The sequence below is a fragment of the Lycium barbarum genome, chromosome 2 (assembly GCF_019175385.1).
Source record: "Lycium barbarum isolate Lr01 chromosome 2, ASM1917538v2, whole genome shotgun sequence".
Lineage (NCBI taxonomy): Eukaryota > Viridiplantae > Streptophyta > Magnoliopsida > Solanales > Solanaceae > Lycium > Lycium barbarum.
Window position 1 is genome coordinate 141510773 of NC_083338.1, and position 14241 is coordinate 141525013.

The window sequence follows — 14241 nt, forward strand, 5'->3', positions numbered from 1 at the left end:
CACTAAATATGTCATCTGCTTTAGTTATATGCATAAATATCAATTAGAACAAGTTTGAGATTTTATGTTTTATTGAGACTAGTACGTATATAAATAAGGGGTGTGACATTTGGAGTGATTACTTACTATGTAATGACCACTTGAAAACATGCCTAAAAAAATTTCCAATGTTTTGAATTGATAGTGTCTGAAAAAGACACTTTATTATGTATTAAGGAGCTCAATCGAAACAAATTGTGATTTAAGTGTCTAAATAAAATTCGGTGATAAGTTCATGAGGCCCGATATATTTGGCCTGTATATTATATTCCTGTGGTACGTCATTGGAATTCTTAGCTTTGATATTACAAGGTTCAGAAATGTGGTCAATGAAACGTGAATCTGAATACAATTTGTTTGTGCGGAGACAAACGCCCCCACTCATTGGATAACTTGATCTGGTTTTCACAGGTATACATTTTGACATAGACAACTCATGCTACTTGTTCTAAATTCAGCTTAATCTTCTTTGATAGTCGTGTTTTTCTAGAGATGTGTGTTTTCAGAATCTATTTGTTTGACCCCTGAATCCTGCATTATTCTTCTAAACCTAACATGGGTTTTCCCTTAAAATTCGACCTCTCTCATCAAATCTTTATGTAAAAATTTAAGACCCAACGTCCAGATTCGAGAAGAACTAGTCTACTTTAAAAATAGTTTTAATTTTTACTCCTATATATTACCAGTTTCTTTTAACTATCAGATTAATTAACTTTATTATTTTAAAATAGTTATTACTACAACCAATTGTTATAGTAAATGTTGAGGGAGTAATATTATGGAGAATACTCATGCGGTAATAATGTATAGAGCTTGGAATGAGCAACAAGCTAGCATCGTCAAAAATTGCTCACACGCTCACATAGAAAGAGTTTGAGACTTTCATGATTTGCTTATTGCTCAAAAAATGTTACTCGCATGCGGTGTTTATATTAGACAATATCAATTTTATTATAATAAAGCGGTTAATTGAGGTGATAATATATACTCCGCATTACTCTGTCATGATTATTTATAAAAATACATATGAAAGATACATGCATGTCATGCCTTTATTAAAGATAGAGTGAATAAGTTTTGGTTGAATACATATGTAGCCCCGTAAACTTGATTGAATTTTCCACTTAAACATCTATATTAGACTTGTTCCTATTGAACACATGATATCTACTAATTAAAAGTGTCATTTGAACACAAATTTGACAATTCTAAACAAACTAGAGAGCGTGATATTTACTCGCCGGTGACATGATAGAGCAAATCAATTAGTAGCTAAGGTAGCAACAAAGAAAAGAAAAGGGCCAAAATCTAAAATTGAAAGAAAAAAAGATGTGTCTGTGTGTGTCTGGCCTAACAACCTCTTCTCCAGCCCATCGCAATTGTTAGTGTCGAAGACTTGGATTCTTCTCTCCGGTGAAACATAAAACCCAACATTCAAGTCAATAGCAAATCATTAGACTCGATTTTTGGACCAAATTCTAATTCTTCGAGTTGAAAACTCAGCAAAAATGGAAGCTTTGTGGTGAGATGTTGGAAATAATCCTTACGATTTGAACAGACAACTATGTGCTTTGACATTTTAAAATTAATATGAACCCATATTCCTTCTTTTTAGTTCTTCTTCTATCACTGATCAAAATCAAAACTGACAGAAATGGCTTTCTGATTCTATAATGAAAAGGATATAAACCAAGAAAAATCAAAGAAAGAAGGAGGAGAAAGCAGTTACGAAAACAAGATAGAATACTCCACAATTTCTTTTTTCCTCCTCCACAAAATATTCATTACCCAATATTTTAACATTTTATTTAGAGATTTATTTTTGTTTGAGAGGGTGAGTTTTATTCCATGTAAGAAACTTTGAACAAAGTTCACGCGCTCCTGGTATCTGATACTCACACTTAGTGCCGCGTTTGTGCTCCATGTTTTGATAGATACATTTGATACTAGTTAAAGGTGTTCAATAGGAACAAGCCTTAAAACGTGTTTAAGTGGAAAGTTTGGCCAAATTCAAGGGGCTGTGTATGTATTCAGCCATAAGTTTTTTTCCGGCATTACTCGCAATTGGCTTCTCATGTTTTTTACCCCACATAATTATAAGGAGAATAAGGTCTATGTGTACGTCAAAATCAATCACATTCAGAGCCGTTTGGACGCGATTTGAAACCATGGTTTGAAATCATGAGATGAAACCATGATTTGAAATCATATTTGGACACGCAATTTGGATTTCTTAAGTTGTATTTTTTCTTATATACATAAAAAAAAACCACAAGTTGTGAAAACTATCAAAATATTCTCAATTCTTATACAAATCTTGTGTGACGAAAAAAATTTCGTCAATCATTCATCCCTAAAAGCGGGTCGCTAAAAGTATACAAAGACAACTTAATGTTTCGTCGCCAAATAAAGTTTATTAACTACGAAATAGTATTTGTGACAAACATATTTGTCATGAAAAGGATAGATTTTCATAGTTGATAGTGTGTTTTTGTCACTAAAAAGGTTACTAATGGCGACAAACTTATCTTGTCACTAACTATTTAGATTAATCAGTGACAACAGACATAATTTTGTCATTAAAGACTGCCTTTTATACACAAAATAATCCGTCCCTAAATGTATAAATTAGTGATGAATTTGTAGGTAAAATTATCATGCCGTCACCAAAAACATTGCTTTTACTGACAAAATAAAATTATCACTGCAAATTGTCATAATTAATACAATGAGCAGGTGATTCTGGAAAATAGAATTATATAAGAACATCTGATTGTTAAAAAGTCAAACATAATATATACAAAGTACACATTATAATACATTTTCTTTGTATATATGCATAACCCAAAAAAATAACATAATATGTCTCCAAACTTTTACTATCTTCAAACTCTTAGTTGTCGCTGACTTTATTTCCCGTTGTTGAAGAACTTCATCCTTCCTATATAAAATCCGCAAACAGCAACATATAAAGATAGCAATAAATTAGTAAATTTTGATAGCAATACAATCAGAATTTATCAAAATCATCAAATTCAAAGGAGAAGGCAGTGCTGCATACAATGGAAACCAGATTTGATAAGAATTTCAATGAATGCCTTGAGACTTCCAGTAACCATCAATGATTAGAATTAGTCGAAGCTACTGCTAAAAAGGATGGTTTGGTAAGTATAGTCAATGCTAATAATATTGATACTATCAATTCTAAGCATGCTGACCACTAGAACATCCAATTATCTGAAAATAGAGATAAATATCTCTTTACATAAAAGAAACTCCATTTAGTAACAAATGAAATGTGCCAAAAAAAAATTAAAAAAAATCGCAACAATGCTTATACTTGAAAAAACATAACCAGAGGGTCAACATATATATAATCCAAACAACATCCTCTTTACCAGAATAGACACAAATGCTAAATGGTGTGACAAGCAGGCATCATTATCAAATAATATTTGCCCAATTTTAAAGTTAGGACATATTCAAACTAATTTATTACATTCTAAATAATATTGAATTAGGACATGGATACTAGAGAGGAAATTTACAAGAACTAATCAATTCCCGCAGCCGCTACCCTTGGGTGCACACAGAGTAAACTCAGCTCCTGTGCAATAACTCGCAAACCACACAGAAGAGATAACCCGCACTAGACAAACCCTGTGCAACTAGCTCAACCCAGAAGGCAAATTCCCTACTGTTGTGGGCAGCGGGTACCTTTGCTTGATTAGTTTCTTTCAATTTAATAATTTGTACCTGCCTTTCATGCAATTGGAGTTGGAAAAGCAGACTTTCGAATCAATTCTCACAATAAGAATGATAGGGACCTTTTTTTGTTCCTAGATATTGTTGTAAGTTTCTGTAAAAGGTAGTTCCAGGGACAAGGAAAATCCACATGCAATCAGTTTGTCAAGAAAACCATCATTTATTTATGTAAGTTGTGATTCCAGATATGTATTCCATCTACCTGTAGTCACATTGGAAGATGTCACTGAGCCAGCTATGTTCATTGTTCCCAATCAATAATTCAATCACCAGTAAGAAAAAGCACCTAATCCTATGACTTAGACTTACACAACATAGCTTACCCAAAGAGTTAACAAACTAAATTGCTGCCAAAATTCAAGTAATACAGCCAATCTGCTTCAAAAGAAAGAGAGAAATCGATACATTAACAAACTTGGCCTGCAAATCAATGCATATTTTTGTTGCCAAGCACCGGGCCCAACGCCAGTGATTTAGCTTTATGACACCATGCCTACCTGAGATATATAATTAAAATTTCTAAATAGCAATAAACATCTAATATAATAGTTCTGATTTCCCAAATAAATACAGTGAAGGTCATTTTATCGGCATATAACAAAAAAAGGTAACACAAGAAAATATATGAATTTACAGACATCAAAGAAGTGAAAGCTTGTAGTTTAGTTGGTAAAGAACAATGAAAAGGCAGTGGAAAACAATTGAAGAGAGCATTTCTTTGAGAAGGCAAATATTTACAACTGAAGAGATACGTCGATCAGTTAGTTCACAATATCATCACGAGACTTCAGTAATAGGAAAGTTAAATAGTTATCTAGGCTTGTCAATTAGAAGATAGATGAGCAGAAAATAAATTAAGCGGGTTGACATAACAAATAATGTACTAGATATCATAAACGAGCATGCGAAAATACAAAGAGATAGAAACAACCAAAAAGTGAAGGGAAAGGTAAGGATCAATTCACACTAGCATGAAAAACACAAACTAAAAAGAAATGAGTACAAGAACAATCTACTTCAAAATGATGACACCCATATTTGAGTTCTTATGAAATCTAGAATTATATCTTCCATTGTTTTCTTCGCCTTTCCGTATGGATAGTTGCAGTTTGAGAGGAGTCTCAATTGTTATGTAATAAGCTTCCAACTTACAAATGGTGAAGCTCTCCACATTGGAAGACTGGCCATTCAACACAATTGTTATCTTCTGGTCATTCAACTTAATTGATATTTTCCTTGCTTAACCAATACTGATAACTGATATATTGGACCCTAAAAAATATCATATCATAAATAGAAGTGTGTCAAATGAACATCAATTCAATGTCTCATGCTAAGCCTCTAAAAAACGACACCAGATGAGAAGTAGAAAGACACCAGTAAAACTGTAGTACAGTAACACTAGCAACATTAGCATACAAGTTGATTCCCAGTTAGCTTTCAATTAAAATGGCTAGACCAGTTTAAATATTTTTTATCCAACTTCAACTAGTTCACAAAGCACTCGTAAATTTAACTCAATTTTAGTCCACTTCCCAAATTAGTCATAGCACACAATAAGCCAGAAAAGTTGTTTGTATTAAATAAACAAGAGTTAAAATGTGTATGTAACTATCTCAGTCATAATGTACACCATCAAAAGGAAAGATTCTATTATAAATCACAAAATATGATGACATAGTTCTGCAGTTTAGCAAAAACAATGGACTAGGACACATAAGCGATGGTGCGAGACTATATGTGAAGCACTTCAAACAGAGCATCTGGATAAAGCTGATACGAGATTTATGAGTTCCCACTTTCTGCTAAGTTAAAATCCGTTGTTTTTTTTTTTCAAAATAAGTAGGGGTAAGTACAACGTAAATTGAAATTACCAAGTGATCTTTAGAAAAATTAGTAGATCTACTACTCAGTTGTGAAGACACTTATCTACAACTAATTGGTACATTAGAAGCTATCTGAGTCAATGAGAAATATATGTGCAATTGTCTTGATCTGTTGCATTTGGTATCGCAATCTCTTTACAGATAAAAGGTTTCATTTTTTATTGGTTGACTAATGAAATATTTCTTTCCATGATAACGTTTCTGCAATAAGAACTTCATTCACTTATCCATATCTCCTTAATGAGTTTTGAATGAGAAGTCTTATTTTTCAACTAGTTTGAACCTAAGGTTGAGCGAGGGAAATACATTGATGGCAAAAACACAGTACTAGAATCAAACACACAAATTCAACGATCATGAATAAAAATCTAAGTGCAATTTTCACATACCTGCTGAAGGAGATTTGAAAGAACTTTGGAAAGCTGAATGTCTGCCAGGAAGTCAGAATATTTTTAATAAATAAAATGGATTTTAAGAATTGTTCATTCTTACGCAAATAAGAGAAACTAATAAGTCAGGGTATTAAACTATATGACAAAGCATATGGTGACAATTTAAGGACCTCTGTTACTCTAATCACTCCCAATTTCTCAAAATTAAGCTGGTAGGGTTACATATATCTAATTATTTTGATTTCATTAGCAGAAATATAGAGATATAATCACCAAATTAAAACTGTAACAAAGACAAAAGAGAGGGAGAAAAAGAGAGAGAGAGAGATACTTACAATTTGCAAAATAGCAATTGCCTGCTGATTCTCGCATTTTGCAGTTGGATACTTCACAAGAGATTAAAACAATGTAAGTAATAGAGATACAAAGAAAGCGAAAGAACCAAACTAAACAGTTCACAAGAGAAACGAGAGGGAGACACGACTAGGTCTGAGAAGAAATGGGCATGAATGCGAGGGAATATGATTTAATGGAAAAATAGAATTTGGAGGGAACCATTATTCGGGAGAGAGCGGGAGGAGAATTTGGGAGGGAGCGGGAGGGGGAATTTGGTTGGGAAATTTTAATTTCTTTGTAATTTTCCTCTGTGTTCCCCTTTTTTCTCTTTTTAGGAACTATGTAAAATAAGAAATTTTTTGAATTAAAATTATAAATAGAATTAACTCATCAAAATCAAGTAAATATAGTGTGTATAAAATACATAATTTATTAAAAATAAAAGATAAAAACATGGTGTCGTGACTTGTTCTCTTTCAAAGTTTTGATATATGATATGTTATGAAAAAAGGCAAAGACAACATTTCAGTATTCAAATAATGTTTTAGGTCTTTAAACGTCACAATCTAATTACTTATGTCGTGATGGCACCAACGGTTCCAGCATGACCCCCAGCAGGCAACAACAATAGATGTTCTGATTTTTCTCTGTGTCACTATATGAGTCCTGCAATCCCAACCCATCCACTCAGCCTGTTTCTACCCCTGGTAGTGGCCTCAACATAGGCCACAATTTATCGATAATTTATGAATCTATTGGTAAATAAACAAGTATTAAACAATTACTTAAGGAATGTTGAAATTCATAGTGGATAATTGAGATTCCTCTATATTGATGTTGAAAGATCATAATCATGTAAGTAATTAGTGAGATTATTTTGAAATCATCATTAAGGGCCCACGATGGGCGTCAAAATTGTAAAGCGTAAGAATCACTTTGTGATTGATTACGGAATGAAGCTTATAATGATGTAAGAAACATAAAGAAAGACATTGAAATGGTGAAAATTAAAGTAAAGAGATAAGAAAGCATATCTATATTGTTGGTAACTAACTACATATGTATAGCCTTCCTAGTGATGTAGGACTAAGATAGGCAGGATCATGTATGAAGTGTAACACCCCGCATCTTTAACCTAATCTTTGACCATGATCCTAGACTTAGAAAACCAGATATTATGGGGGTCAAACGGACATCTGTGCAAAGAGTTATGGCTATTTTACTGAAGATTCGCAGTGCAGTCCACACAGAATACGGATCGTATTTCAAAATACGGCCCGTCTTTCAAAATACGGCCAGTATTTTTCTGGGCGTAAAATTTAATTTTCCAGAACAGTATATATTCGTCCATATCAGTTCAAATCATTATTTTTCATTCCTTCAAGCCCTAGAACGACCTCCTACCCTCTTCCATCATCAAAAAGACTAAGGTAAGCCTACTCTAATTATTCCAAGTCAATTCTAATACATATCTTTGTAATCTAAACAAGAAATCATCATTCCTAACCTAGGATTTTCAAGAAAACCCATCTCAAGGTTCAAGATTCAATATTTTGGAAATCTTCTTCAAAGCTCAAGTCTTTAATTCAAGTTTTGGAGTGATTAAGGTATGTAGAACTTCTATCCACGTGTGGGAATCTCTACATTCTTCCCCACGCTCCGTTTCTTGATATCCATAAAGTTCAAACCCTAGGGCATTAAACCCAACATATTGGTATCCCATACTTATGTATTTATGAACATAAATTCTGTATCTATATTCGTTATTGTATTCCTAATCTTGCATTACGGTTTTTAGGACCCTAGCTTAATCCATGAATTATGAATTCTTCCTCATGTGTTCTCATTATGTTTATATGAAACTTTATGATTTTTATCTAGCAAGTTACAAGCATGTTTTCAAGTTAATTATATATATAATTATGAACTATTGTTATTACTCATGAATCAAGAAGATGTTTGCAAGACTATGACAAGTTATCTCATGAAACCATGTTACAAGATATTTCATGAAACCATGTTACAAGTTATTTCACGAAAATCATGGGCTTCTTAGCCAACTATATCATGTTCATGTTTTTGGGATTTGCTTAGTTAACCGAGAAAGCTCAGTAAAGCCCGAAACTATGTAGCCACCATAGGGTAAGGGTTGTCAGCAAGGAGGCAACACCTTTATTATGTTGTTTGGATCCTTACATGCTTATTATTACTTAAACTTCAATCTTATATCCCTGGCAAGGTGTGAGTGTTCTGCTGGTAGGACGCAAGTACCAGATCATCTTGTCGGTTATACTATAGCACTCCCCACGTTACAAGCAGTTATATATACATGTATTTCCATTGGTTTACTGTTTTCAAACTTTACTCATGCTCATGTTCAGGTTATATTCAGTTTCAGTTCATGTCCTATACCTATATCGTGCCATGTTCTTCATTTCAGCAAGTTTTAATGTACTAACGTCCCTTTTTGCTCAGGGGCCTGCACTTCACGGTGCAGATACCGATTTTCAGGAACTATTGCGGAAGCAACTCGCGAAGAGACCGTTCTGACTCAGACAACAGCCCCAACCGCTCCTACAGTTACACCTCCTAGTGATTCGGATGAAGATGTTAGGAGTGCTATCAATATGCTCACACAACTGGTAGTAGCTCAGGCCCAACGTCAGGAATCTGGGTCAAGTTCAGGAGGTAATAGAGAGTCTTCTAAGACTAAGGACTTTCTCATGATGAATCCCCAGTCTTTACGGGGACAAGGAAAGATGAGGACCCTCAGGATTACATTGATGCTCTTCAGAAAATCTTCAGGATTATGACAGTTACATAGACCGAAGCAGCTACTTTTGGAGCTCACCAGCTGCAGAGCACTGCTAACACCTAGTATGAATCTTGGGAATTGTCCCGAGGTGATGATGCACCTGATGCTACATGGGATGAATTCACAGGTGCATTCCTGGACCACTTCATGCCAATAGAAGTCAGAAAAGCTAAGACTGAGCAATTCCGGAAGCTTAAACAGAATGGCAGGTCAGTTCAAGACTACTATTTAGAATTTATCAATCTGGCTAAGCATGCTCGAAATATGGTACCGGACATGAGGGCAAGAGTGAGGAGGTTTGTTGGGGGTCTTGATTCCCATTTGTATGATGGGGCCAATATTGCTGCACAGAATGGGGGGATGACTATCTCCAAGATGGTTGCTTTCACACAAGGGAACGAGACAAGGATGAAGGAGGAGGAAGCCTTGCAGAAAGAGAAAGACAATGAGTTCAACAAGAGGGTCAAGTCTACCGGACAATTCAGCAGTAATGGAAACAGAAAGTTCTTTAAGAACAAGTCAGCCGGACCTGCTCCGTCCACAGTAAGTACTCCAGTTTCCAAGTTCAGGAAAGATAACCGACAACCGAATTTCAGGTTGTCAGGCTCCCAGTCTCAGGCCAATGTGACTCAGAGTAACTTCACTAATCCGATTTGTGCTAAGTGTGGGAAGAGGCACCCTGGGGAGTGCCGCTCTGGATCGAATGTTTGCTATGGGTGCGGCCAGCCGGGCCATGTTCATCGAGATTGCCCTTCAGTTAGACAGGGCACAGGAGGTAACCGGATTCAGTCAGTAAATTCATCAGTTCCTCATAATAACCAAACTCAGGCAGGACGTGCACCAGCTAGATCTGGCAACACAAGCGATGGCCCAAACCGTTTGTATGCTTTGACCGAGCATCAGGATATCGGTGCCCTTACTGATGTTGTCACATGTATACTCACCGTTTTCAGTTTCAATGTTTATGCTCTCATGAACCCTGGATCCACCCTATCCTATGTCAGCCCTTATGTTACTAAGAAATTTGGTATTGAACCTGAAAAGCTAAAGGAGCCTTTTGAAGTGTATACTCTAGTTAGTGAGTCAGTTATAGCGCGACGTGTCTTTAGGGGATGTCCAGTCAGAGTCTATCGCCATATTGTTCCAACTGACCTATGTGAGTTAGAAATGGTAGATTTTGATGTAATCATGGGCATGGACTGGTTATATTCAAGTTATGCGTCGGTTGATTGTAGAACCAAAGCTGTAAATTTCAAGTTTCCTAATGAGTCAGTCTTAGAGTGGAAGGGTGATTCAGTAAGTCCTAAGGGTAGGTTTATTTCTTACCTCAAGGCAAGAAAAATGGTGTTAAGGGTTATATCTATCATCTCGTTCGGGTTAGGGATTCAGCTTCCCAGAACCCCACTTTTCAGTCAGTCTCTGTTGTTAATGAGTTTCTAAAAGTCTTTCCCGAGGATTTTCCCGGAATTCCTCCTGATAGGGAAATTGATTTCGCAATTGACCCTACTTCCAGGTACGGAACCTATATCTATTCCACCTTATAGGATGGCTCCAGCTGAATTACGAAAGCTTAAGGCTCAACACAAAGATCTTCTAGACAAGGGTTTTATCCGACCCAGTATCTCTCCATGGGGTGCCCCAGTCCTTTTCGTTCGCAAGAAAGATGGTTCTTTGCGTATGTGTATTGACTATCGCCAGCTCAATAAAGTCACGATCAAGAACAAATACCCCCTTCCACGAATAGATGACTTATTTGACCAGCTTCAGGGTGCCCAATGTTACTCCAAGATAGATCTCCGATCAGGTTACCATCAGCTTAAGGTTAGGGGAAAAGATATTCCTAAGACAGCCTTTAGAACTAGATATGGTTATTTCGAATTTTATGTCATGTCTTTCGGTTTGATCAATGCCTCAGCAACATTTATGGACCTCATGAATAGAGTCTTCAAGCCATATCTCGACCTCTTTGTCATTGTTTTCATAGATGATATCCTCATTTACTCCCATAGTGAGGCCGAGCACGTAGAACATTTTCGTATAGTTCTTCAGATTCTCAAAGACCGTAAGTTATATGCAAAATTCTCTAAGTGTGAGTTCTGGCTCAAGTCAGTAGCCTTCTTAGGTCATGTGATTTCTGGTGAGGGTGTTCAAGTTGACTCTCAGAAGATTGAGGCCATTAAGAATTGGCCCAGACCCACATCAGTTTTAGATATTCGTAGTTTCTTGGGTCTAACAGGCTATTATCGACGTTTTGTATAGGGGTTTTCGTCTATTTCAGCACTATTGACCAAGTTGATGAAAAAGGAAGTTAAATTTCAGTGGTCAGATGCTTGTGAGCGCAGTTTCGAGGAATTGAAAACGAGATTGACTTGTGCTCTAGTTTTGACGCTACCAGAGGGAACCGAAGGGTTCGTGGTTTATTGTGATGCTTTGGGAGTTGGTCTCAGATGTGTCTTAATGCAGCATGGTAAGGTTGTAGATTATGCATCTCGTCAGCTCAAGGTTTACAAAAAGAATTATCCGACTTATGACCTAGAGTTGGCAGCTGTAGTTTTTGCACTCAAGATATGGCGTCATTATTTGTATGGAGTTCATGTTGATATTTTCACAGATCATAAAATCCTGCAGTATATCTTGAAGCAAAGGGAGCTGAATCTTAGGCAAAGGAGATGGCTTGAATTGCTTAAGGATTATGATGTGGATAATCTTTATCATCCGGGGCAAGCGAATGTTGTAGCTGACACTCTTAGTCGATGTTTCATGGGAAGTTTAGCCCACATTGATGCAGATAAGAGAGTTATGACCAAGGAAGTTCACCGTTTGGCCAGTCTTGGAGTTTGACTTTTGGACTCAGAGGATGGTGGTGTGGTTGTTCAGAATAGAACTCTTTCCTCTTTAGTCGTTGAAGTCAAGGAGAAACAGTTTAATGATCCCTATCTGTTGCAGCTAAAAGAGGGGATTCATAGGCATAAGATGACGGCTTTCGAACAGGGGGGAGATGATGCTACCTTGAGATACCGAGGCAGATTGTGTGTTCCAGATGTAGATGGGCTCAATGAGCAAATCATGTTAGAAGCTCACAACTCCAGGTATTCCATTCACCCAGGTTCCACTAAGATGTATCATGATCTTAAGGAGATTTATTGGTGGAACGATATGAAGAAGAATGTGGCAGATTTTGTAACTAAGTGTCCGAATTGTCAGCAAGTGAAGGCCGAACACCAGAGGCTTGGTGGCTTGGCTCAGAATATTGATATTCCTGTCTGGAAATACGAAATGATCAATATGAATTTTGTATCAGGTCTACCTCGTTCATCTAGGAGATATGACTCTATTTGTGTGATCGTTGACAGGCTTACTAAGTCGACGAACTTTTTGCCAGTCAAGACCACATATTCAGTAGAAGATATGCCAAGCTGTATGTTAATGAAATTGTCAGATTGCATGGGACACCAGTGTTCATTATTTCAGATCGTGGTGCTCAGTTCACAGTGAACTTATGGAAATCCTTACAGAAAGGATTGGGTACCAAGGTGAACCTCAGCACAACTTTTCATCCGCAGACAGATGGCCAAGCAGAGCGTACTATTCAGACTCTGGAGGATATGTTGAGAGCATGCGACTTGGATTTCAAAGGTAATTGGGATGATCACTTGCCTCTCATTGAGTTTTCTTATAATAACAATTGTCATTCTAGTATTGGGATAACACCATTTGAAGCTCTATATAGGCGATGGTGTAGGTCACCAATTGATTGGTTCGAAGTTGGTGAAGCAAAGTTGTTAGAGCCAGATTTGGTCTATCAGGCGATGGAGAAAGTCAAGTTGATTCAAGAGCATTTGAAAACAGCTCAGAGTCGCCAGAAGTCTTACACAAATGTGAGGCGAAGGGACTTAGAATTTCAAGTGTCTCACCTATGAAGGGTGTTATGAGATTTGGGAAGAAAGGGAAGCTTAGTCCCAGATATATTGGACCTTACAGAATTTCACGAAAGGTCGGTCTAGTAGCTTATGAACTTGAGTTTCCCCAAGAGTTAGTTGTTGTACATCCAGTGTTTCATGTATCCATGTTGAGGAAGTGTGTAGGAGACCCATCGTTGGTTGTTCCTGCTGATACTATAACAGTTAAGGATGGTTTGACTTATAAGGAGATTCCCGTAGCCATTCTTGACCGTCAGGTTCGCAAGTTGAGAACTAAGGAAGTTGCCTCAGTGAAAGTCCCGTGCAGGAGCCAGAAAGTTGAAAAGGCTACATGGGAAGCAGAAGAGGATATGAAATCCAGATACCCTTATTTGTTCGAAGAGCGAGCAGAGGACGCTCAAGGTAAATTCCCATAGTCCATGTCATATCATGTCTCATGTTTCACGCTCATATCATGTATCCAGCGCTCATGTTTATGTCTCATGCTTCAGTATCCATGTTTTCATGTAATCACATCATTTCATGTCTCATGTTTCATGTCATGTTTTCTTCACATTCATGTATTCAAGCCATGCCCAGCCATATTCTTAACCATGACCCATCATTCGAGGACGAATGATTCTAAGGGGGAGATATTGTAACACCTCGCACCTTTAACCTAATCTTTGACCATGATACTAGACTTAGAAAACCAGATAAAGAATGTGGGAATTGGAATTTCCCTCTTCAGTTGTAAAATAGGGGTTTACGCCCATGAACAGTGATTGCATTTTAGTATACAAGCCGTATTTCAAGTCTTAAACTAGTACCAAAGATTTCTGAGCATTCTGGAATTTGGTATTTGGATGTTACATTGTTAAATACAGACCGTATTTCAAAATACGGCCCATATTTCAAAATGTATTTGGAATTTGGGAAAACTTCCTCAGTGAAAGTTGTAGAGCTTTGAAATACCTTTCCAACGGTATATTATGGGGGTCAAACGGACATTTTTCAAAGATTTATGGCCATTTTATTGAAGAGTCGCAGTGCAGTCCACACAGAATACGGCCCGTATTTCAAAATACGGCCAGTATTTTGCTTTGCAT

The 14241-nt window shown here is 36.7% G+C and overlaps 1 protein-coding gene and 1 long non-coding RNA gene across 2 annotated transcripts; one reads left to right on the forward strand and one right to left on the reverse strand.

Moving 5' to 3' along the window:
* Window positions 1-3379: 3379 nt before the first annotated feature.
* On the reverse strand, window positions 3380-6663 carry LOC132627668 (uncharacterized). Its single transcript, XR_009577943.1, has 4 exons — window positions 6418-6663; window positions 6080-6120; window positions 4957-5076; window positions 3380-4301 (listed from the first exon to the last, which is right to left on the reverse strand). It is a non-coding gene; the product is annotated as an uncharacterized LOC132627668 (long non-coding RNA).
* A 2717-nt stretch (window positions 6664-9380) lies between these two features.
* LOC132629040 (uncharacterized) lies at window positions 9381-11545 on the forward strand. The gene is made up of 4 exons (XM_060344786.1): window positions 9381-9529; window positions 9719-10389; window positions 10747-10908; window positions 11493-11545. The coding sequence occupies exons 1-4, from the start codon at window positions 9381-9383 to the stop codon at window positions 11543-11545; spliced, it is 1035 nt and encodes a 344-aa protein (XP_060200769.1).
* The last annotated feature ends 2696 nt before the right edge of the window (window positions 11546-14241 follow it).